This window comes from Vidua chalybeata, chromosome 5 (genome assembly GCF_026979565.1).
Source record: "Vidua chalybeata isolate OUT-0048 chromosome 5, bVidCha1 merged haplotype, whole genome shotgun sequence".
Taxonomy (NCBI): Eukaryota; Metazoa; Chordata; class Aves; order Passeriformes; family Viduidae; genus Vidua; species Vidua chalybeata.
In genome coordinates this window covers 22,915,888-22,940,648 of record NC_071534.1, presented here as the reverse complement: position 1 = coordinate 22,940,648, position 24,761 = coordinate 22,915,888, and the positions used below count along the sequence as shown (strand labels likewise).

At 37.3% G+C, this 24,761-nt stretch overlaps 1 protein-coding gene across 3 annotated transcripts in view; it reads left to right on the top strand.

Annotated features, from left to right (window-relative positions):
* The window catches only part of POLR3B (RNA polymerase III subunit B), a 69,200-nt gene that overhangs the window by 18,887 nt on the left and 25,552 nt on the right, over window positions 1-24,761 (top strand). For all 3 annotated transcript variants that reach the window (XM_053943629.1, XM_053943630.1, XM_053943628.1), the window contains exons 12-19: window positions 294-428; window positions 5,432-5,593; window positions 8,807-9,007; window positions 10,046-10,208; window positions 12,169-12,322; window positions 13,591-13,665; window positions 14,405-14,503; window positions 18,029-18,156. In XM_053943629.1, the coding sequence (XP_053799604.1) occupies window positions 294-428; window positions 5,432-5,593; window positions 8,807-9,007; window positions 10,046-10,208; window positions 12,169-12,322; window positions 13,591-13,665; window positions 14,405-14,503; window positions 18,029-18,156 (1,117 nt within the window). The remainder of the gene's footprint in view (window positions 1-293; window positions 429-5,431; window positions 5,594-8,806; window positions 9,008-10,045; window positions 10,209-12,168; window positions 12,323-13,590; window positions 13,666-14,404; window positions 14,504-18,028; window positions 18,157-24,761) is intronic.

Here is a 24,761-nt window from a genome sequence, read left to right as displayed (position 1 = left end):
AAACTATGCACTTTTTTCTACATAGCCAGACAGTATCAGGTGTGAATTCAGGACTTTCATCTCATGACCGATACCTTTATTCTGATATACTTTCATTTGCTATCTGTTTTAAAGTCACTAACATTTATTTTTTGCATTTTTAAAGAAAATAAAGCGCGGAAATCCCTTTTGTAACTCAGTCAGCCCAGATTACCAGTGATTTAAATGGATGCATTTGTCTGAATAAGAACTAAAGAGCTGATCCTGAAACACTGGTATGTTTTGTTTAGTTTTTTTTGATTTTTTGTTTACAGGTGAAGGAATTCAATTTTCGTGCCAAGTGCATATACACAGCAGTGATGGTACGCAGAGTAATTTTGGCTCAAGGAGAAAATAAAGTAGATGACAGAGACTATTATGGAAATAAACGTTTGGAGCTGGCAGGGCAGGTGAGTTTTTACTTCAGAGCCAAGTGTTTTCAGGGTTTTGTTACTGTCTCCTCTTAAAAGATGCAAAAAAAGGAATAAAGAGTATCCCTGTCTTCTCAATTGAAGTGTTTTCCCTCTCATTTTATTTTTGCTGGCTTTTCTGTGTTGACTCCTAGATCTTCTTCGATGATTGAGATTAGTATCTTCACTTCTGTATTGCCTCTTAATACCAGATGAAAGGACAGAGGAGTGCAAGTACAGCATCAGTCCTAGTTGTGGCGTAACACTGCTAGTGTCAAGAAGGCAACAGTAAAAGCCATCCCCCAGTATTGCCCTCTAAGCAGCTGGGTAAGGGAATAAACTGGGACAAAGGAGGTGCCTGCTTGTCATGTCCAGGCTGTCCCACTGTGGAGAACCCAGCTTGTGTACCAACTCACAGAACAGCCACTCAAGCCTCCTGTAATTTGGTGCCCATAAGACTTCTTGTTTGTTAGCTGCCTCTCTGGCCTCTAGGGTGGCATGAATTAACAAAATGAGTGGTTCAAAGTTAACTTTAGCAGCTAATGAAGATGGATTTTGTGGGGTTCTCTGCTTGCAGAATTTTGGCGCTGGAGGCAGAAGCCGTATCAAAGGGCTGTAAAGCAGATAATGGTTTGAGGTGTCTGGCATGGTTGTTTCACAGAGAGGGTGGCAGTTCACAGCTGTTGGCCAAACTGCATTCTTCTAATGCTGGAGGAATTTACCTGTCAGGTGAAGGAACTGCTTAGCTAATATGGCATGGATTTTTCCTTGCCATGTGTGCTTATGTGGTTAAACAGTTTATATTAGGATTGGACTTCTTCGCTAAGTACTAATGCAAGTTGGAGTTTTAGTAGTTGGTGTCACCTGTGGTTATTGATCATGCATCAGAAATTCAGACAAGTACACAAAAAGCACTGGACTGCAGAAACTGCATCTCTCTGCCGCCCACGGCATTTGTATTGGGATTTCTGTTTCTGCACACATAACAATATTTTTTCCTTTTTGTTCCTATCCATGGAAATTCTCATTTTATTACACTTTTTAAGATGTGTGCTTGCATACTGTATCATACTCCTCCTTTCCACCCTGCCCTGCTGTCTATGCCCACATGTGAGCACACACAAAGAGTGCAATTATTTTAGAGTAAAATCCACATGCTTTGCTTCCTAGTTTTCTGAAGAAACTAAGATGGCACTCTCAAACACAGTAAAAGCACAAATGCAATGAAAGAAACTTAACTTGTTAGGATAAGGAAATTGTTTCTTCAAATTAATGTCTTCACTGTTCATCGAATTTTTGCACTGGTGCTGAGTCAGAATATGTTTCTAAAGTGTAAGGAGTAGTAAATGGACATTAGTGCAACATTCCAATGGGATAAATATTTTAAGCTGTGATGGGTTTCTTGGGTTTCTGCTGTAACATTGCTGTAGTTCACTATGATTGTAATCAGTAAATTAGTTGTTGCTTTGTCATCAGATTGTTCTTATTTAACTGGATTGAAGGAGTAGTTTGTTTTTTCCTAATACTTCTATAAGCAGAAAGTAGAGAAGGTAAAGAATTTTCTACGAGCTCTTCAAAAAAGGCCTCTGCTCACATAGATGTTAACAACCAAAGTTGTTTTAAATTATGTGGGAAAAGTTTTTAAATGTAGAGGATCATCACTACAAAGCCAATACATATTTTTTCTACATAAAGGACAACTGTGCACAGGGTTTTAACACTTCATTAAGAGTAGTTCTTTCTCTCTTGTGATATTTTAAATGCTCATTTCAAGCTGAATGGTTGAATTCCCCTTTTTTTTTTTTTTTTTTTTTTTTTTTGTGAAATACTTATTTTGTTGGATTGCAGACTAAATAGTGTAGAGTTTTGCCAGTTTCTAGATGTTTGTGTTTAGCTAAAGTTTGTGTGGATAAAATGGTTGTTAGTGGTTTGTTTGGGTGTTTTTTTTTTTTTTTTTTTTTTTTTTTTTAATGCCAGCATGTTCCTGGAATAAAAATCCTGTTGATTTAAAATTTGAATAAATTTAAAAAAAAATGAAAAGATTCCCATGTGAGGAGAAAAACACAGCGGTCTAAACAGTGTAAAGACATAAATGGCATTGTGTTTATAAAAATGTGTGAAAACAATAGCTGCTAATTTCACACCCCATGGGACAAGAGAGTACGAAATGTGCTTTAGCTTTAGATAACAGAGTTGTATCCACTAGCCAAGCTGGTTTACAGAGCTTTCTCTTAGTCTGTCTGCCACTAGAGGTTCGGTAGGCCAGGTGCCAGCTGAGGTGTTAGCAAAACCTACCGATTTCAGGCTTAATCTTTTCACCTACCTTTTCTCTTCCCTTAATGTGTTCATTATTTGCTAAGCATTACTCTGTTCTTTGTCCTCATTTTTTTTTTTGTTTCTAATGCAGCTTGCTTTGTATGGGTGAGATATGGAACAGCACCAAAATCCGGCACCCTGGAAAGCAAGGGATTTCTACCCTGTGACAAAAGAATACCGCCTTGACTTCAGAGATTGCCTAATCCCAGCTGTTCTGATAATATAATTAAGGCTGCCTAATGTCTTTAATTTTGCAACCAGTTTGTGTGAAAGGGAGAATTTGGCACTCTAAAGGCTTAAACGCTAAATAGCAATCTCAAGGCGCCTAATTAGAATTCTCTGACATTAAGCTAATTGCTGAAACTGTATTTCAGCAGCTTAACTTCTTTATTAATTTTTCTTAGGATTTTCAATGAAAATCAATTGGTGAGCTGTCAGTATTTTTTTTCCTTACATATAATTTGCTCTTTAGTGCTCCTCTCTGAAGAAGGCTGCAAGGCCCTGGACTAACTTCGAAATCCATTGAATATTATCAGTGGCATTCCATCCTTTTTCTTTAATCTCTTGCTCTTGACCTAAATAATGTGGTTATTGTTAAATTCTTCTTTGCCAGATAGTCAGAGCTCTTAGAGAGTCTGTGAGTGAAATTAGCAAAGTATGAGGCTTTCCAGACTGGCATATAGTAACAAGTTGGTATACTTGGGGTGGAAGTGACTTTATTAGTTAGAGAAGAGGAAGGGTGGTGTGGCTTTATAGTCCCCATGACATACAGAATGACGAGATTCTTGCAGTTTTATGATCAAGAAATCAAATATGAAAACATGTTCTGAGTAATTATTTTAAGTGTTTAGTTAAATGTTTCAATCCTGCTCAAACCTGTTGAGATCAAATGTTTACTGTAGTTAATTTCAAAAGAGTTTAGTTCTTATTTAACAAAACTATCAGCCATCTTAAAATGACACATTTCCCCCTCTTACTTTTTCCCTACTTCTGAAACTCTTCCCTTGTAATCTTATTTCTGGGGACTCCAGTGCATTCTCCTTCCTAATATAATGCCTCATAAAAGTTGCTTTTATTTCTGATGGAAATCTAATTTAAATTAACTGTGATGTCACAGGTGAGTTGCAGGTGACTGGATTTCTTGTGACAGTGGTGAGAGAGTATAATTTTGCAACTGTTAATGGTATTACAGACATTAGGAAGGAAAAGAGGTTCTGCAGCACCTTCCTCTCATTCCAAGGTTGGGTCTAAAAAACCTGTCTGTCCAGAGTGGCAATGGGATTCCATTTCTGTCAAGGGTTAGCATGCAGTGTGTGTTGTGACCAGCTTTACAGTGTCATTTGAAAAATGCTTTGGTCAGCCCAGCTGGAGCATGTAGTAGAGGAAAGAAAATGAAAGCTAGTAGCCCATCCTAGGGAGAGAGGAATGAGTGTGGTTTAGTTTCTTGTTTCCAGCAGGTAGGATAGGAGGGGACAATGTCTCATGGAGACAGTTAAAATACAGTTTAATTTTGCATATACAAAAATTGTATGGTACAAATTACTCCAGAATGTCTTAGCTTGGATGAGCACATAGCTTGTTCTAGACTGGGTGCTTTGTACACTGGGAACTACCATTTCTGGCACTGATAGCAGCTGCATTTTTTTTTTTTTCCTAACACTTAGAGCTGTTGTAGACTCAAGTCCCAGGACAAGAGTGCCAGGCTTTAGAGTTTACACTGCTTGCTTGCAAAGCTAATTGTTGTGAACGCTTAAAATGTATCATGAGGTACAGATTTAAATGTTTTGGAAAACTCTTGCTGTTGCAAGGAGAGGCTGAGCAAACTGCAGAAACAAAGCAGATTGGAGTCAGATTACAACTTTGGTGGCCTTTTCTTTTTATGTCTATTTTAAGAATTAATATACAGGAAATAATTGTGTTAAAATGCAACACTATTGAGTGGTTCTGTTGCTGGGTTCATTTTGGGTTGATTGTTTGGATTTTTTTTCTTATTCAGCTGAGATATATAGCTTTATTGCCTAAACTGTAGACTTTTTGGGTTGTTGATTTGTGTTTCTTAAGGGAGACCTGTGAAGAGTATTGCACTTTCCAGATAGCAGCAGTGCTAGAAAACAGTGACAGATATTGAACGTCCACAGGTGAACTCTCTGTGGGTGTAATTAGTTTTCCACAGATTGTGATTGGCAGAAAGTAGCAGGATAAAAAATGTGTGTATGAGTAAGGAAGCTGCCTATGAAACCTGAGATATGTATTAGGGTAAAAACCAGTCTTGCCTCCAAATCTTGTGTGTAATTCAGGGTTGTACATTTAGGGTATTAAATCTTCAGAAGAGTTTGTAGCTTTAGGGAGGAAGAAGTAAATCAGCTGGATTGTAATGTAGCGGTATAGGGAAAATAGTTAGCATAGAGAAGTATGGCTGTGCTAAAATATTATGAAGGAAAGATTAAAGCAAAGCAAAAGGGGATAAGTGCATAAACTGAGACCATTCTACTTAATTTCTATTATAAGTTCTCTAGTATTGTAACAAGGCAAAAAACTTGTGATAAAATTATCATTTGTGAAACAGAAAATTTACATTTTAACTGACAAATAGAAAGGTAGAAATGTTGAACACGTCTGCTCTCTCTTTCCCCATTTCCTAGGCTTGAAGAAGTATAATTTTTCCCTTAACCATTTTGTATTTCCAGCTTCTTTCTCTTCTGTTTGAAGATTTGTTCAAAAAATTTAACTCTGAGCTGAAAAAGATTGCTGACCAGGTGATCCCCAAGCAGCGTGCAGCTCAGTTTGATGTCGTGAAACACATGCGGCAGGACCAGATCACCAACGGCATGGTCAATGCCATCTCCACAGTGAGTATTCCTGTTGTCATTCTAGGATGCAGAGCCTTTCCACCATAGTGAATGATGGAAATGTGTACATTTATTTTTGGTGAATCTTCTGGTTTTGGTTTGAAAAGCAGATCCATTTTGTGTTTTTAATAGATTAAAATTGCAAAACTCTGTAATGGGCAGGGCGTTTGGAATTCACGTAAGAATCAATAATCATCCAGCATCTTTTATTTCAAACTGATGGTTTTTTAGTTTTTGAGAAAGAATGGTAGAAACAGGCAAAATTAAAATAGTGGTTGTGGTTGTATTTATCCAACTGACTGTCTTCTAGGTTTTACTTGACTATGTGGTTTTTTATTATCTGGATTTAGCTGGGGTCAGGTTACATCATTTGTACAAAAGATTTTTGAAAAGCAGCAGGAAAACATCATGAGCAGGAGGAAGAAAAAATCCCCTCAACCTCAGTTTTTGAGCTCTTTGAGGGCAGTGCCTTTTTATTTTGAAGTTGCTGGAATGAACAAATTTGCAGCAGAGAAGTTGGTACTTCTCTGCTAATGGTAGCGATCTATTTAACAGGAAAATCTGCTGCATGCCATAATATTAAAAAAACCCTTATAATTACCCTTTAAATATTTGTCTTGGTTGGATTTTAGCCTGTTTCTGTCTTCTGCTGGAACAGATACTTTCCTTCGTGCCAGTGGACAAGAACAGTAATAGCTACTAACTTTGTCTTTCACCTCAGATATCTGCAAGAACAATTTGTGAGATTGCTCCTGAAATCCAGCTAGTAGCTTGTAAAAGACTTTGAAATGCATGATTTTTAAAAGAAATTAGGTTAGACTTAAGTATTTTAGGAGCTGGTAAAAATTGGGGAACTTAATTTTTAATCTTTGGCGCTCTTGAGAGGGCTTTTCTGCCTAGCATAAATCTGAGGGTTTTTTTTTTTTGGTTCTTGTAAACAAATTAATTCCACATATTGCATCCAAAACCACCAACAGTCTGTAACTTACAAATCCCAGTGTTAAAGCTTATCACTGTTTTATTTTATGAGTGCCTCAAATGTAGTTAAATCTCCACAGTACACGAAACCAAAACAATTGACAGATTTGTTTCTCTAAATGCTAGTGCTTTCTTCTAGCTTGTGCCAGTTTTTCCATTTGGACTGACAGAGATAAATCTGCAAATATTCAGTCCATATTCAGTAAAGTCTTAGTTCTTCCTCTGTCTTTGGACTTTTTTTTATGGCCACATAAGCAGTTAAACACCATCTGCTCTTAAGCATTGAAAAATAATTTCTCAAGAACAATGCCCAATGCACACCATTCAAGAGATTAAGCAAATACTATAAAAATCATTCTTGGAAATGACAATCTCCAATCTCACCAGAACGCTTCAATGATAGTCTCAAAGAGCATGAAATAAATGAGCAGATTCATAATTACACCAGTAGCATGCAAAAGAATTCATAGCCCTACAGCTGTACAGTGGTGCTCAGTGGTAGTTGCTCCAGGTCCTCTCCTTACCCTGAAAAGCCCCAGAAGAGAAGTTAGGGCAGGCATTAGTGCCACAAACCTGATGGACATTTCAGCATCTGATGATCACCTGATGCCACTCAGGGAGCAACTTCCCTTTCATAAGAGTTCTCAACAGGATGTTTTCAATGGGGGTAGTCTCACAACTGCCCTGGCCCCTTTTGATTTTCTTTTTTGTGGACAACTTTTGAAGGATCCACTCTGTCTCTTCCAAAGCACAGAGAATATTTTGTATGACTTCTTCAGGCAGCATTTTTACTTCCACTTTTTTCCAGTTTTTTTGATTTTCGACTCTTTTCGGCAGTAAATGAGAAACCACGTACTTATTTAGCCTACAGATGCAATACTTTCTAGTGTGAAGAAAAACTACTGATTTATTGCATTCTTCCACTTCCACTCCCATAACTCCCAGTCTTTACAGAATGAAATGGTCAGTGAACCCTTCCCAAAGATGGTGAACAAATGAACAGGTTTCTTTTGACTGACTTGGCCTTGGGCATGATATCTTCCCACTTGCTATTACAAATTTGAGACTATTTGATAGTCTCCAGTGGAAGCAAATAACAAAACCATTCATATGGATGGTATTTTCTTCCTGTTGATCACTGAATGGGATTGTGCTGTTAAAAGTGGAAATAAAAAAGCCAAGCAAATCACCCTCTAAAAGGGTTTTGGTGTAGTACAGCAAGCGAGCTTCAAATTATTTCTTATTATTGGTGAGCTGAGTTTGCCAAAAAGGGTTCAAGAATTAGCCGAAGGCAGTCCTTGGGAAAATGTTATCTTTGGACTGACCAGTAACATGGTGCCTGCAGTAAATAGCATTTCAGGGAGAAACTTGCTGTATCTACTGTATCAGGTGCTGAGAACTGGATATGGATTAAATGTCACAGAGACAAAATTGTAGCACCAAATTTCAATATTGCAGTAGAGATTATTAAATCTACTTGGCATGGAAACATATTTGTGTCCTAGAACATGCTCTGAGCTCCTCTGTTCTCCTCAAAATGAGAGTGCCTGTGACAGTCCTGAAACAGAAAACCTCTGAGATGTGCATGGATCTTGCATGTCATATTAGGTGTAAATTAAATGGAAGTTGGGAAGACCTACTCCTCAGACACACACACTCTTCTCTGGGAAGACACATCAGTGACTCTTTTTCCTCTGGATTCCAAAACCAAAAGACTTCAAAAAAATACAGAGGGCTTTAATGTCAGACTGCTCCAGCATAGATGTCTGTGTTTCCTACAAAAGTAACAAAACATGGAAAAGGCAAAACTGAAAGCTTGTGGAATCTATTGTAAAAGTGTTATATCACTCCAAGACCTTTTTTTTCCTTTTTAAAATACTAAAAAAAAAATCTACAAAACAAAACCAAAATAATTTAATTTAGCTAAATTTGAGTTTCTATTTAACTGTGAGGGAGAGATGAAAAAGACTATTTTTGTGATGAAATATGTAATAGCAAAAGTATCCTTTCATCTGAAAGAGCAGTCCTTTTGTTTCAACTTCTCTTTAATCCTTAATACAGATATGCTATAAGTAAGAATTTACAGGCACATAGGTAGTGAGAAACTTGGTTTATATAAATGGGCAACATTTGTTTTGCAAAGCTCCTCAGATATCATTCTGTCTAGACTCTGGAAGAAGTCAAGACAAGGATGAACTGCACAAATTCTTTTGAAACATTAATTTTATTCTGCAGGGAAATTGGTCTCTAAAGAGATTCAAGATGGACCGGCAAGGTGTGACACAAGTCTTGTCCCGCTTGTCTTACATATCTGCTCTGGGAATGATGACCAGGATCTCTTCTCAGTTTGAAAAGACAAGGAAAGTCAGTGGTCCTCGATCGCTACAGCCATCTCAGTGGGGTATGCTCTGCCCTTCTGATACTCCTGAAGGAGAGGTGAGGAATTTCTGTTTTGCTTTCTGTGTTTCTTGTCCTGACAAATGGAGGCACTGTTTAATTTGAAGCAGGTGGTCCTCCATCAGCAGAATAATTCTGATGAGGAGGTTTCTGCAGAGATAAATTATCCTCAGCCTGGTAGCACAACTTGTGTGACTTCTTACATCCTACCTGTTTACATCCTTGCCCTCCTTACTATATTGCCTTTTTTCTCCTGCATAGACTGTCTGGAAGCAGTTCTGAAATCATTTGGCTATATGAGAATGACCTGAACAGGTCCCATTTTTGCAGTGGAACTCCTTGTTCTCTTTTGGTGAGAACAGAAAGAGAGGAGTCCTAAACCCCTCTCCCTTTGTTCTGTAATAAACATTCTGTTTTGAAGTTGCAGCATCAACCTGCAGTGTTTCTGGAAACATGTACCACCATTTCTTTAGCCATCAGCTTGAGGAAGAAAACCATCTTTGTACATATTTCAATCAAAGAATTAATTCTGACAGTCTTTTTGTTTTGTTTGGCTTTCCTTTTTTTTTTTTTTTTTTTTTAATAGAAGATACTCTGGGGCGAGGAACTCTGGACTTTCTGGATAAGTCAATATGAGCTAGTCTTACTAGGCAGCTGAAATAAAGTTACACTGTGTAAGATACTTTTTCATTTAAAAATGTTAATGTTTCTCCTAGAACATACAGGATACAGGTAAAATTGATAAATGGACTGATTTTGTATTTCTATTATGTTGCCGAGTAGCTGAGGAAAGAAATACAGGGTTATAGTTGGTTGGTTAACTTAAAATCTATTTCAGTGCCTATATTTTATATTAGCTTGTAAATGCTAAAACATTACATTTCGGTGTGATACCGAAAATTCTATCTTTTTTTTCCTCCAAAATTTCAGAGTAATTAATTTGTTTAATTTCTTTCACTTTGTTATCTGTTTTTGTCAATCATAAATACAGTTTGGGGAGGAAAATGCAAGTATGTTTGTTAACATGTAGAAAGAGAAGGGATAAAATTAGTGGGTTTTGGTTTTGTTTTTTCCTAGGCCTGTGGTTTGGTTAAAAACCTTGCCCTCATGACTCACATTACTACAGATATGGAAGATGGCCCAATTATTAAATTAGCCAGTAATCTTGGAGTTGAAGATGTCAACTTGCTCTGTGGTGAAGAACTTTCATACCCAAACGTGTTCCTGGTTTTTCTTAATGGTATGTTACTTTTCAGCAGTCTTGACTCCGATTTGTTGCTGATGGAGACTTAGGCTTCAGAAACCCTCCAGTAGTTCTTGGATCACAGTCAACAGCAGATGCTGCTTTCCACTTGCAAATTATTTCCTTTGTAAATATTTTGATAGGGTTGGGCAAAGTAGATGGGCTAGATGATGGCACTTAGTTTCATGAAGTTGGGTCTTCAGAACTCTGACTGCAGATGTGTGTAGCTGGGAAATGGAAGCTTTCTCAAATTTCAGCCTTGTTTTTAAGTTCACTTGCATAAATAGGCACAAAAATATGTACATTCAACTAGAGGTTTGTTTGTTTTTTAGATATTGGCCAAAGGAGGTGCCATTCATAAAGTACTTTTAAAAGAAAATAACTTCAATTTGTAATATGTAATACTGTAATCAATTTACAAATTCAGATCTTTCTTTACAGAAAGCATTTAGTTTTCTGTAATCTTTATATGTTTTATATATATGAGTGCATTTTAAAGAGCCTTTAAAAACAGAAAGGAAACATCAGATTATTGTTTGTGAAGTTTAGCAATGCTGTTCTCTTTAAAAATACCTTTGAAGGGGCATCTTGCTTTGTATGTGATGAGAAAAATTAGACCATGAAAACCAGGCTTGTCTTGTTAAAGGGATGATTTGGCACACGTGCTTTGCATCTGCATGTTCATATTTCTTTTACAACTGATCTTGTAGGTTTCTAAAACAATAGATATCAGATTTCAAAATACTGACATTTTTGACTGTGATTTCAAAACAGCCTTTTGTCAGTAGCATCTATTTCCAGGGACTCATGTGTAATGTCTGTCACCATGAGTAAATTCTCCATTTACGCTTGAATTAAGCAGCAGTTATTCTTCAACCCTGCCTTTTCCTGGTAACATAAAAGCAACACTTGACCAAACTACATTCCTTTGCTCTGCTTTTCTCTAGCAGTGTGTTAAAGATAAGGTTCAGTGAAACCACATGCACTCTCTTCTGTCTTATGGTCCAAAGGAGAGTGCAGAGGCAAAATATTGGACTCTTCCTTGACAAGCTCAGTTCGGAGTACGGAACAAGATAGTCTGTTCCCAAATGTAGATGAACTAGTACTAAGTGAGACAGGCCAAGTTACTGTTCAATCCACTGGTTTGTGGGTTTAATAAAAAATTCAAACTTGTGGATAGCTGACTTGATCCTGATTTAAACTTATGACTTAAAAAGGCACAGTCTGTTAAGTACAAATTCTTTAAGCTGTAAAGACCCTTATGTTGTCTTAAATCTCCCCTAAACGATCATCCTTTGCCTTCTCCTTTAAAGTTTTTAAAATGTGAGCATAGATGTTTATTTTATATATTAAAACTTATATTTTTAATATAAATTTTATATATTAAAATTTGGTCAGTTGATTCTTTAAATGAGTCTTACTCTCTTGTTTGTTCATCATGCGTCAGAATATTTAAGTATGAGCTGAAGTACCCTGCTAAGATAGCTGAGTTGAGCTAAGTACCTAAAAGAAAAATTCTAGTACTACTGTGAGTGATCACTTACATCAAAATATCAGGACTGTAAAATTTCTGACAAGACAGCAGAGCCGTTCCTTGGTCTGTTCTTGGAAACCTTGAATCCATTTCAGTACAGGTGAAATTGCAGATTTCAGAGTTGTTGTGCACCAACTGATGAATGGGCCTCTCAGCAGAAACATACTTGAAGAAAGCTGGAAGAACCACACCATTTGGTTTCTTGGGCTGTTTGGAAGCATGCAGGAAGATGACTTGTGAAATTCTGACAACTTTGAGTTGAGAGGAAAAAAGAGGTGGTTCTTATTCATGTTAGAGAAGGGAAATTTTACAACTACTCATTATTTACAAGAAGCAGGAAGTACTTCTACGCATGCCACACGTGATCAGAATTTGTAAATAGTTTTGGATTTGCAAAGAGGTATTTATTCTCTCTCTGACCAGGTAACATCCTTGGTGTCATACGTGATCACCAGAAATTAGTCAACACCTTTCGGATCTTGCGTCGTGCTGGTTATATCAACGAATTCGTTTCCATCTCCACAAACCTGTCTGACAGATGTGTCTACATTTCCTCTGATGGAGGGAGATTGTGCAGGTAAACTTCTCATCAGAATTACCTCACTGCTGAACTGGCTATAAACTTCTATGCACTGGGCTAAGACTTTTCACAGGAAGTGATTTAAGTAAATTCAGTAAGACTTGAGCATCTCTTTTCTCCTTAAATAACCCTCAGTCAAAATAAGCAGAGGCAGGGAGAGGCAGAATGGGTTAATGAATATATCCCTATTTTAGGATTGACTGACTGTGTGCATATTCTGTGTTCACTTCAACAAAGCAGCAGTCACAACTACTGGTGGCATTCTACTTTGTTCATTAATTGAATCTCAGAGCATGTTGAATGCAATTTGAGGCATGTCAGAAGCTCTAAAATAGTAAATGCACAAACCAGCAATTAATCATACCTGGTCAAGAGATCCTGAGTAGGGCCATATTCAGTGGCAGAGAAATCACTTTTCCAGTCAGGGCTAATATGTTTCGTTTGGGAGCTGGCAGTAAAGCTTCCCATTTTTAAAATAAAAGCAAGAGAAATCATGTGGATTTGCAAGGCTTTACCAAGTTTGCTTTGTGGCACCCCTCACCCTGCAATTGTTCAGATATCCCTATTAACCATTTAAAAGTGCTTATTAGTCTTCTAACAGTTATTTAGACTTCAGAGGGGACTCCACAAGTATCTTGTAGCCATTTGCTGCTCTTTATCAAAGCAACTTGTCCAAATAGCAACAGCCCTTGACGTTGCCTTCTTGCATGCCATCCTTTGTGTCAGTGTTTTTGTGTGGTAGGGAAGCCTTCAGAGATCCATGTGCTATTGAAATTTATGGATTCATCAGAGAGCACCCACAGTAAATGCCTGTACTTTACAGCCTGTAGGCAATTGCAAAATGCAGCCTTGCATGTGGACACTTAAGCACAAACTGTTCTCTCAGTGTTCTCTAAAATCCCTGCAATAACCACGGTACAAAATGCTGTTCTTAGCTTTGTAGTTTGGGAAATCCCAAATCTTTTAAAGCCATCATCAAAATCTGTAGGTAAAACTTAAAAAATTTTAGTTGAACGATTTAAAGGGGGAAAAATGGCTTTCACCTCAAAATTTAAGTCTTGATTTTTCTGATAGACATTTTAAATTGCATCAAACTAAGGTCTGAATAGTTACTGATTTTGTTTATGTGGTTTTATCAGTTAAAGGCTGATAAATTTTAAGAACAGTTTATAGAATAGGTTGTGCATAGGCAGGGTTCTTAGTAATGAACGCTGCCTAAGTATTTACTGTAAGAATTCTTTTTTTTTTTTTTTTTTAAATTTCAGGCCGTACATAATTGTCAAGAAGCAAAAACCTGCAGTTACAAACAAACATATGGAAGAACTGGCTCAGGGCTACAGGTACACAATTCAAGTAGTCCATATTCATCGTCACCAAGTAAATACTGTGTGGAGATATTTCAGTCTTGGGGTTAACTAATTAGAGAAGTCTGCTCTCCTATTTAAATTCATAATCTTTGTAGGGGAGATTTTCTGTTTAAAGTCAAATTAAGGCTGGTGTTCCTGCTTTGTTACTGCTGTGAGTTTTGGTGAGTATACAGAATAAATACATCTCACAGCCTCATCTTTCTGCAGGTGGAAGGTTTGAGGCAGTATCACCCTCCTGACTGAAAAATCAAACACCTCACAGGAGTATCAACCACCCTAAACTGGGCACATTCAGAGTTTTTGAAAGTCCTTGCAGATTCTTAGTTAATGTATTTTTTAAAAAACCCACACTAAAACAAAGGCATTTAAATTTAGCTCTAATTAAATTTCACAAAACTATCATAAAAACATGTGTGATTATCCTTATATTTGCCTACATTTACAGTGATGATGAGTACATATGAGAAGACACTATTTAGTTATTCAAGTAAGTAACATTCATCTGTCAGACTGTGAAGCAGTGAATGGGCAACAGGATTAATTAAAAAACCACATTTTTCTTCAATATGTAATATGCACAGAACTTTACATGTAGAAGAATTTATCTGGTTTAGCTTTACATGTTGCATTCCTTTAATATATGCACTAAGTATTTTATGTTTGCAGAAATATAAGGTCAGTACTTCTTGTGTAATTTTTAACTTATTTATAGGAATTTTGAAGACTTCTTGCATGAAGGCCTCGTTGAATATTTGGATGTAAATGAAGAAAATGACTGTAACATTGCTCTGTATGAAAATACAATCAATAAGTAAGTATGCATTCAGTAACTGGTACAGGAAAAACTTTCATAGGGTAACTTTCTGAAATGCAAACATATAAATAATGTTACTGTTTCACATTACTGTTACATTTTGACACGTACACATTGCTCCCTTGCTAATGGTTGAAACAACTCTAGATGAAAGCTAAAGGGAGAAATCTGTCTACACACATCCTAAGTTATCCCTGGGAAGTTACAAAAAATGGTTCAGATTTTGGGAGAGCTGTTTCTGCCACTAACTCTCAAAAATATTACATACTTAAAGGTATATACTTTCTTTCTCTGGATGTTGCTCTTTTCTTTGTTCTGATCATTGGGCTGCTCATCATAAATAATCTTCTCCAATAGGTATCCAGAAGGCAAATGGTTCCACATGTTATTTGATTATCTTAGCATATCATGATTGTGTGGAAATTTCTTTTCTGGCTATAAAGAAACACCTAGACACCCACCTTACAGTAAATGGGGTGCTGGAAGGAGACCTTCCCTTTGACTTTTGGATGTATAATAGGCCCCAATAAAAATGTCAGCATCATTCTGTGTGTTCTTTACCAGACATCTTAAAACCATTTTTGATATGTGATTTTAATTCAGAGAGATTTCCAGCTCTGTTATATTTTCCACATATTTGAAGGACCTGCTGCAATTTTTTTTTACTCTTGTCTTCTGACTGTAATTAAAGAGCCTACATTAAATGAAGGATTCTTTTAAATTTTTAAGGCTTCCTATCTTTTTACTGTTTTTTGATGTTTCTCTGACAATATCCTGTAAACTGAAGCCTGAATATGAAATGCTAGAAGTTATCTCTATGAATGTTTGATTGGTAGATTTATGCAGAAAATTCTTTTTCTAAATAATCTGTCCTGGTCAGGTATTCCTGCAAGCTAATAGAAATACATCATTGATTTCAGAGGAGCTGGGTGAGCTCTTCAATTATCTTTAACCTTTGCTAAATGCAATGCATTAACTCTGCTAATTAAATTGCATTGCTCCTACCCAGGCTTTTGAAGACTTTATCACTTTAAGAGATTACTCTTGCATGCTCTTGACTGAGTTCTGTATACATGAGCAAAGAAGAGCACACACAATTGCTGTCATTTGTGCCAAAATTAAATAACTTCCACAAAGCACCAGAGCTGAAAAGTTATAGGACAACTGACTCAGCTAGGAAGGTTGATGGGAATGTATCACATGAAATCATTGTTTAATCTAAAAGTGGAGGAGAAAGTGAACTTCCAGTGGACCAGTGTGAGGAAAGGACTCCTCAGCAACTTGCAGGAAACTCAGAAGATTCTTGTACTGTCCAGCAATTGTTTTGAGTTTGGCTTCAGTGCTAACAGTGCCATAAGTATCTGAGCTTGCATCATATGAGCACATTGCTCCTTGTGTTTGGTAATGATACTCCCTACATCCTGAATAGCTGAGTTGTGTACCCCCTTTCCCCAGATGATCATCTTGCATTTTAAATGGTGTGACCATGTTGGTACAACATATTCTGGTAATGCCACTGATACAACCCACTATCTGGAGTATCCCAGGTAATACAGGCTTCTTTTAGCTGCAGTATCCTCTCTTTATCTTTCCAATCCAACTAGAGGGGTTTTCTTTGGAGTATTTGACTCTAATGTGTTCAGTTTCTTCCTTACGCATTTGTAACTATGCTTTTCAAACTCATGAGGTTGCCTTTCCTTTCTTGGGCCTGGTTCTGGCAGTGGCATTTTTGACCTGCAGAAATTGAACTGCCCTGTAAAGTTTGAAGGTCTCCCATTAGCACTCTGGAATAGTTCACAAGGTAGTAGGATCTGTGTAGGTTGCATCATCTTTGGTTGAAATAGGATTAACCTCACTGGTAGAAGACATTTGTTGAATACCATAAATGCAAATGTGTATCTACTTCCATGCACTTGTACCCTCTGAAGAAACCTGCAAACTTCACTATCAGTAAGTGTCAGGCTTCTGGTTTTATTGTTTGAAAAGTGTCACCAGTTCTGTGAAGTTCTGCAGAATGGGGGAGCAGTCTCTGCTTCCAGTTTGCTCTTGAGACCATTTTGCAATTACTTGACTGCAGTTTGGATTCTCCCATTAGTATCTTCATAAGACAGGCTTTAGATAACATAGCTGCTTTTTATCAGTGGAGAAAAACAGTGGCTATCCTCTGCAGGTGATTTTTAGGTTCTTCAGGTGTATTTGTGATTTATAAAGATTTCTAGCACTAATAGATATTTTCATTGGCTTAATCTTCAGGATTTCCTGGTCTCTTTTTTTAAGCTTTCAGATTTCATTGTTTTTCCAGTAGTACATATATTGTTTATTTAGAATGTTCCTGCTGGCACTTTTCTTCAGTCTCTATGTGCTTGTGGGTAATTCCTTAGCCTTTTTTAGTTTACAGTGCTTGGCTGTCAATTTTGAGTGTTGCCATGATAAAGACTTCTCTGTCATTTCCTTGGCAAGATCCTGAATTTAAATAATCAAATTAATTTATTTAAATAATTAAAGTCTTCCAAAGGACTTCAAGAGAAGTCAAAGATTAAAGATGAGATTTTGAGAATGCATTGGGTTTAGATGTCTGGGAGAAGCAATGTACACATAAACCCAAGATCTCTGTAGTAAATCCAGGACTTGAAAGATAGGCTTTGAATAGGTTCAGTTATAATAATCTGTATTTTGTAATTCCCCACTTTCTAATTATTTATCTTGATTTAAAGTCATATCTGCTCCAGCCAAGCTTTACTGTACACTTCATTCTTAGTTTTGAGTCTCTCCAATTGCATCCCAATGCATGCTATGATTTGTCTTTGTTGAGCATGGACTTTCTCCTCTGAAGCTCGTGCCAGATAGAACAAATTGTCTCTCTGTCTTTACTCCTTTTCTCTGTCTTTTTACTTCTCATCAATACTGTCTTTTAACAACATAATCACTTCCAAAATATTTGCAGAGCTTTTCAAATAGTGTTGTATTATGTCATGTGCCTATGGCAGTGGATCTGGTTTGGAGACAGATGTTTTCTCCTTGACTGATATAGCTGACCTTGGAAAACTAAAACAGTTTATTTTAATACCTGAATCTGTTGTGCTCTTCCTTTTTCCATCTCCCCAGTGGATTTCTGGATCTCTGAGATTAGTAATTTGATGCAGAGTACTCTCATTACATGAGAAGACATTCCTTAAGGCATTTTGGGTCTTACTGTATAAACCGATGTTTTATTGTCTTACTGAGCCTCCCTCAGGTTGTCATTATCTGGAGGCTTTTCCTCCATTATGGAATTTCATGAACCCTGATTTATTTCTCCTTCATTTCTTTTCATGTGGAAACACTTACAACCAAAAGAAAGTTGTTGGGTTTTTGTAATAAAAATAAAAATCTTGTCGTGAATCCATGTTTTGAGGTCCTACTGACTTACATTCTCCTGAACAGAATAGATTTTGAAGTGTTATGCGATACTGCTAAATTAAATAAATTCTACTGAAATTGTTCACAAGCCTGCCATAATTGGTACTCTTTCTTTCTTTTAAGAGATACAACCCATTTGGAGATTGAGCCTTTCACCCTTCTGGGTGTCTGTGCTGGGCTGATTCCATATCCTCACCACAACCAGTCCCCAAGGAACACTTACCAGTGTGCCATGGGGAAACAAGCCATGGGTAAGACTTCACTTTTTATTCCTCTTTGAAGTGTTATGTAGTTTTTGAAGCTATGTAGCAGAAGTGACAAACAAAAATTCTTTCTTTCCTGATTCACATAAAAGCTTTGCTAGGAAAAGAGCACTTCTTTAGCTTTGAGAAAAGAAAGAGTTTACCTCTAAAACTTGGAAAGATTAATGTGAGAAAAGTACCAGTCAGTTTTACTTAATGAAGACTATATCTGCAGTTCTTAATACTTAAAAGAAAATTTTAATAAACTGGGACACTTTTGCATTTTCTATTGGGTTTTATTGGAAATTATCACGACTTCCAAGTTTTCAGCATATCTGCAGGATTGGCAGAGTGGGTTTTTACTTCTCTTTATGATGCAATGTGCTGTGGGTTTCCAGACAAAAAAGAGTTAAAAAGTGTTCTCACAAAGAGAGAGCACAGATTGAGGAGCATTTCTTTGACTGGTTGAGTAAGTGCCTTAAATATATGAATAGTTAACATTGACATCAGAGAATAAGAAGAATCAAGTGTGAAAGAGAGTAGTTAGTAATTTGAACACTTTCCACAGCCATGGTTTAGATTTTTTGCTTTTGCTGTTTTGGATGAAGGGGGCGAGCACTGAAAGAAAATTAATTTTCTGATTACTTATTATTTAATTTGACAGTGTCATATCTGGTCATTAAAACCCAGCTGTTTTGTAAATTTGCTGCAGTTAAGTTCTGATCCTTTCGTTAATACTCAGTGAAACCAGCATTAAAGTGTCCAAGTCTATGGCCTGTGATCAAGGCAGAGGAGCCTGAGCAGTCATACATCAATTCAGACAGCTGCATTCACAGTGGTGCTCTACAGGCTGGTTTCATGGCTTCTATTGATGGCTTGCTTGCAAGTTGGGAGCTACAGTAGCACAACTCTGTCTCATGAAGGAACTGCCACTTCAGTTAGGTTTAGTAAACCATTTATTTTGTGCTGTGTTTTCAAAGCTTAAACACTACACCTTTTGTGAGACTTCTCCAGCAGAATTAATAGCAAAGTAACTGCCTTGTGCTGAACCATCATGTTGAGCACATGAAAACAGAAAATAGCAAGATGTGTGTTCTCTATTTAAATTTTTAAAAAAGGGTGGGTGGAAAGAGGAGCAATGCAATCTTTTTCCTTACAGTTCTCCCCCATCCCATTATCTTTCCCCTACCCCTGAGTCTCTATTTTATGACTATTAGTCTCAGAAGGTTTGGTTAGTTACCACACACAGTTAAGCAGGATCAGTGTGTACAGAAAGCCAATTCAGTATCTGTGGAGTTCTTTTGTAGTTTTCTGTGTGAAGGTTTTTTTCTCCGTTTTGTTTTGAGTGTCATTTGCAATTCATTGTCTGTGTTTTCTGAGGTTGGTGTATTCAGCTGCTTTGACCCTAGGTCTTGCACATTTAGCTCCTTGGATACAATCCTCTGACGTTCCTGCTGACGCTAGGAACACAAAAGCCATTGAATATCTTGAGCAATAAAAAAAGCCTTTGTTTCAGTTTGTTATGACAAAACACCTGACTCAAACAATAAGCAGCTAGATAAAAGTAAATTTTAAAAGTTGGCACATGACTTGAGCTTTATTTTGATCTGTCTGAAGTACCTGCAAACACCTGAAGCTTTTTGTAATAAGTGCTTAAAAAAAAAGCCACCATATGTGGCAATATGTAGGGGCAGAGATGATTTTTCTCTGCATTCACTGATCAGATGAGACCTAGAGGGTATTCCTGAAACATTGCACATACTTTTTTCTGTTTATTTTTGTGAAGAGATACGATGAAGTACTTCAAACCCCAACCTTTAAGTTACTATCCACTTTAATTGCTTTCATTCTCCATACTGAGATTGCAGAGCAGCTCCTCATCCAACACTGCCATGGGGAAAGTTTCATGTCCAAGTCCTCTGTGTCACTCCCTCGATTGTCGAGACCTGGAGTGGTGAAGGGAGCCTGGGGTTCAGGCTGGGAGAGGAGAGCCTTGTGCTTGTCAACACTGACCCACCCCCTCTGGCCACATCACAGGGCTGTGCCAGCAGCTTTGGACAGTCTTTTCTTTTTTAAGTCTCTTTTAAGCAGCATCAAGCTAAGGAAAGGTGTGAAAGCACAAGTAAGTGGAGAGTGAACATCAGAGATTGGAGTGAGGTCTGTAATTCAGTGTCCCTGACAAGTATTGAGTCCTAAAATAGTGTTTCTTCTGGAGAGCATTACATGTCCTGAAACCTCCCTTTCAGGGGTAGATGAGTCATCTTGTTGGAGGACTAGAGCTGCACTTAATGACCAAACTGGATTTCAGTAAAATTAAATTGAAATAAAACCCCTCAGTTTTGGCATAGATTATTTACCATGTGTTGCAGGTTGAACTGTAAGACTGAGAGGAAGTTAGGTAGTAAATATAACAGCAGCTGCAAAGACCTCAGTTGAATGTTGACATTTCAGTGCAAGGTTAACAGTTGTAGCTTAAAATCTCAGAAGTACTTAAGATGAAAATACATGACTCTCGTATTTTCATTTTAAGTACTTCTGAGATTTTAAGCTACAACTGTTTGCAATTTGTTTTTCAATTGCAAACAAATGAAATGTTTGCATTTCGTGTGTTAGTAAAATAATGCTTAAGAGGATCAAAGGCTTCTAGTTAGAGAAAGTTAGAGAAATAGTTCTAAACTGAGCTTTTAAATTCCGTTAAGACATAAAACCCTAGTCAATTTTGCACATTGTACATCTGTGACTGTGTAAAAGCCTAATTTGAAGAATGAAAAAATACAGTTTTCCTGCCAGTAATCCCCCATATTGCACATGCACATGTGCTGCTGTGTAAGTGATGGTGTGGGTACACAAAGCAAGCTGTACACTCACAGCACAACTGTGCACTGCAGCTTCAACCCAAAAGACATAACGCAAGTCTTGACTAAGAAAAGGAGGGTTTGGGTGTTGATTATTACTTTAACCTCTGAAAGAAAAGGAAGTATTTGAGGGGACAGACATAGGTGGGTGAGAGCTTTGTTGTAGAAGCTTATAATGAAGCAAAAACTTTGATGTCACAAAAAAAGCCTGTTAATGTATCATGTACTTTTCTGCTTCTGTTAAGTAGCAAAGCTCTTTATATTCTGCTCTGCCTTGTACAGTAGCCAGCTGAATGTGTTAAAATTGAGTTGAGAAGATAAATATGCTTCAAGGAACTGACTGCTGGGAGGTTTTGACAGTTGTGAAAATTCTCTGGTGGACTGAGAGCCAGAGTCCTCCTAAATTTTGTACAGCTAGCCTAGGGGCACAAAATCTAAACAAACCTCAAAGCAAAACCAGCTGTTGCTGGTCATCACAGCTGGATCTGGGTGTGCTGTGGCCGCAGTTCTGTTCTGCCACTGCTCTTTGAGGAGTGTTTGTGCTCTGCAACACGACCTCGTTTTGACACCTCTCCTCTCCTTAGTAGTAGGCACAGAAGTGCTGAGGCAGAAATGAGCTCCCCCCGCCCCCATATTTTACCCATAGTCTTTTTAACCCACTCTCTAATCTTTCTACTGTGAAAGGAGTATTTCTAACACCTACCATCCAGATCACTTAATGCATGTACTGTGACTGTCTGTCTGAGCTGAGTCGGAGCCCCCTCCACAAGGTTTATCACAGCATTTAAAAACTCTCTTGCTTTGTGCTCATATAAAAAGACAGCATCATAGAAAATCCATGGAGAAAACGGGAAGTACAGAATTACAGCAATTCTTTTCTTGACATGTGCAGTAAAAGCCCTTTTGGCTCAAGTAGATTGATTTCTGTATCCTTGTTAATTTAGATTGTACAGTTTAATGTTGTTGTAAGTGATACACCAGAGAATTGGATTAATGCTTGTTTTTTAGCTGGCTGTTTGTTCTGGTGAGTTCTTAAAACTTTCAGCATTGGAATAACAATTCCTCATTTATGCTAAATATCAGTAGATAGTGCTTTTGTAGTGATTATTTCACACTAAAGGATACTCAAGTCATACTTAAAAAGAAGGGAAAAAAAACTGTCAGGAAACGGAAAAAAAAAAGAAAGAATGCACACGTGCATTCACAATATATCAAGTACTGAGAAAAGCAAGAAAATCATCTTTGTTGTATCCAGGTCAACTTTGTGTGTTTTGCTTTAACCAGGGCTAATTACCAATGAAAAAAATTGGTTCTTGCTGGTGGGATAATTATAAATGCTAGTCATTGTGAGCAGGATTTGTTATGGTGAACTTTAATTATACTTTACTTTTGCTTGGTTGTTTGGCTGGAGCAAACAAGGACTCTGTTCTTTCAGAGAGAAAACAGAAATAAAACTAGTGACTTTCTTCATTTCAGCGCCCACACAGAGGGCTCGTCCCAACATACCAGTCCTCTGAAGGGAGCTGCTGCTTTATTTTAAATAAGCAGATTGTGGTTTCAGGCTGTGGTTTGTTAGCCCAGTTTAGAGAAAGGATTATTTGTGTAACCATTAAATCCTAGCATTAGGAATAATATTGCTGATATATGGCATATTTTTTGGCTAATTTATTTAATTTGTGCTCTGGAATCACTCTTTAACCAGTTTCTTTCCTGCTAGGATATCGGTCATTGATATATATGTATATGTTTTCCATTTGATACAGCATTCATCTCCTGAAGAATAGCCTGAATATAATTTATTATTGAAGCTCAGAATCTCAGTAATGTCAGTTGCTTCTGGCTCCCAGACAGTAGCAGTTCTGTTAGGCTTATCTGAACTTCTGATAAAAATGCCAGTTTTGAAATACATGAAACACCTGAAGAGAAATAATTTGTGTTACCTGAAATATGCTAAAGTGTCATCTGAAATCTCTGATATATAGGGGAGTCCCACAGATTGTTACTGAGGTGTAAAGGACACCCTTAAATTGTAAAAGATAAAACTGGTGCTCCAGACTTCATCCTGTCTTAGCATCCCTAACCAGCGAACCATAGCAGGTATAGTGTATAAGCATATCAGAGGAGAAAAAAATTGCAAGCAGTTTGAAAGTTAAGTTTGGCATGACTTTCTCTTGGAAAGATTTCTCTCAACATCAGGAAAATGTACCTATCTGTGAAACATTTAAGCTGAACTTCACTGCAACCTATCCTGAAAGCACACAAATTCTAAATGCAGAGGGGAATAATGTTCTAAACCTCTTAAGTTTTTAATTTGGAAGTATATTTTCCTATCTGTATACTGGGAAAACTAGGGGACTTGAGTCAAAAGTACAAAGGGAACAATGTCTAACTGAAATCTCAGGGTATATCAGAAATAGGGGGCCTTGCAGGGTGGGACTGCAAAGGTCTTCAGTCTTGAGGAATCCAGGCCTTACCGGGTTGTATCTTACTGGAGACAAAAAATACTGTTCAAAGATGATTCAATCCCTTATACAAGAAAAAGACAGAAAGACATCTGCTTTGAAGCAAGAGACAAGCCTGTCAAGTCTACCAGATTTCTCTTGTCATTTGAAAATTCTGTACCTATGTCACTGAATCTGCTTTCTAGAACCTGGGAAAGTCCAGGCCAGCTGTAACAGTCCATTTTCAGACAGTAGCTGTTGAACTATCTCTCCATTCTTGTCTTTGGGAAGGGTAGACCTCTTGTGGTTTAGGAGAGTGAGCTTAGTGCCAAGCACAGGATAGGTTTTGGAAATGCCTGGGTTTAGAGTTTGATTTTCTAGACCTTTATGTAAATGGGAATTGCAAGTAGATGCATGTAAAATGTGAAGCTGACCTCCCCAGTAAGCAGGTTTGTGTTCAGATGTGCTTCCTGGCTGTGTGAAATCTTCCTTGAACACTGACTGCCTTGACCTTTCCAAGAAAGCAGCCAGGCTCTGATACTGCAGGACAAAATGGAAAGGTTTTGAAAGACTTGCATCTTAAGGACAAAGTACTGCAGAATGTTTAGCACTTAAAAGTTTAAATTGATGTTAACTTTTCAGACTGTAATTTCTTAATTGCTTAGAAACATAGCATAGTCCTGGTACAGCAAACTCCAATAACATGACTGCCTTAACTTTTGTTCTGCTACACAACAGTTTATGTTTCCCCGCTGGGTCTTAATTATTTTTTCCTCAGATTTCAGGAGACACTTTGGCATTCTGATGGGACAGGGCCAAAAATTTCAGTCTCAAGCTGGGAGGTCTATGCAAAGGGTTGAATTCTGAACTGTAAATTTAAAATTAATTTCATGTAAAAAGACAAATATTGAAGTGGACTTCTACTGTAGTCTTTCTATCAATGGTGCTTCTGATTTTAGAAAGTAAATCATTCTTGGCCTGCTGCTAGTGGTATGCTTTGTTAATACTTTTTCCCATTCTAACACAGGCTGCTGTTGAGCTAATTATTGTACAAAAAAGGAAATAATGTTGTTGAAGATGAAGAGCTTGATCCACAGTTTCTCTTGAACTCATTGATAGTCTTACTGTTGATTCTCATGAAATTTTGGATCAGCTCTCTGAAACACAAGTTGAACTCCACAAAAAAACCCAAACCCAGTGGCTATAAGAACAATAAAAGCAAACTTGATACTTGCAGGATTCAGTATTGTAATTAAAAAAAAATCTTATCTGTATTTTTTCAAATGGCTTTTATTTCTTTTGTTGTTGTTCTTTTTAT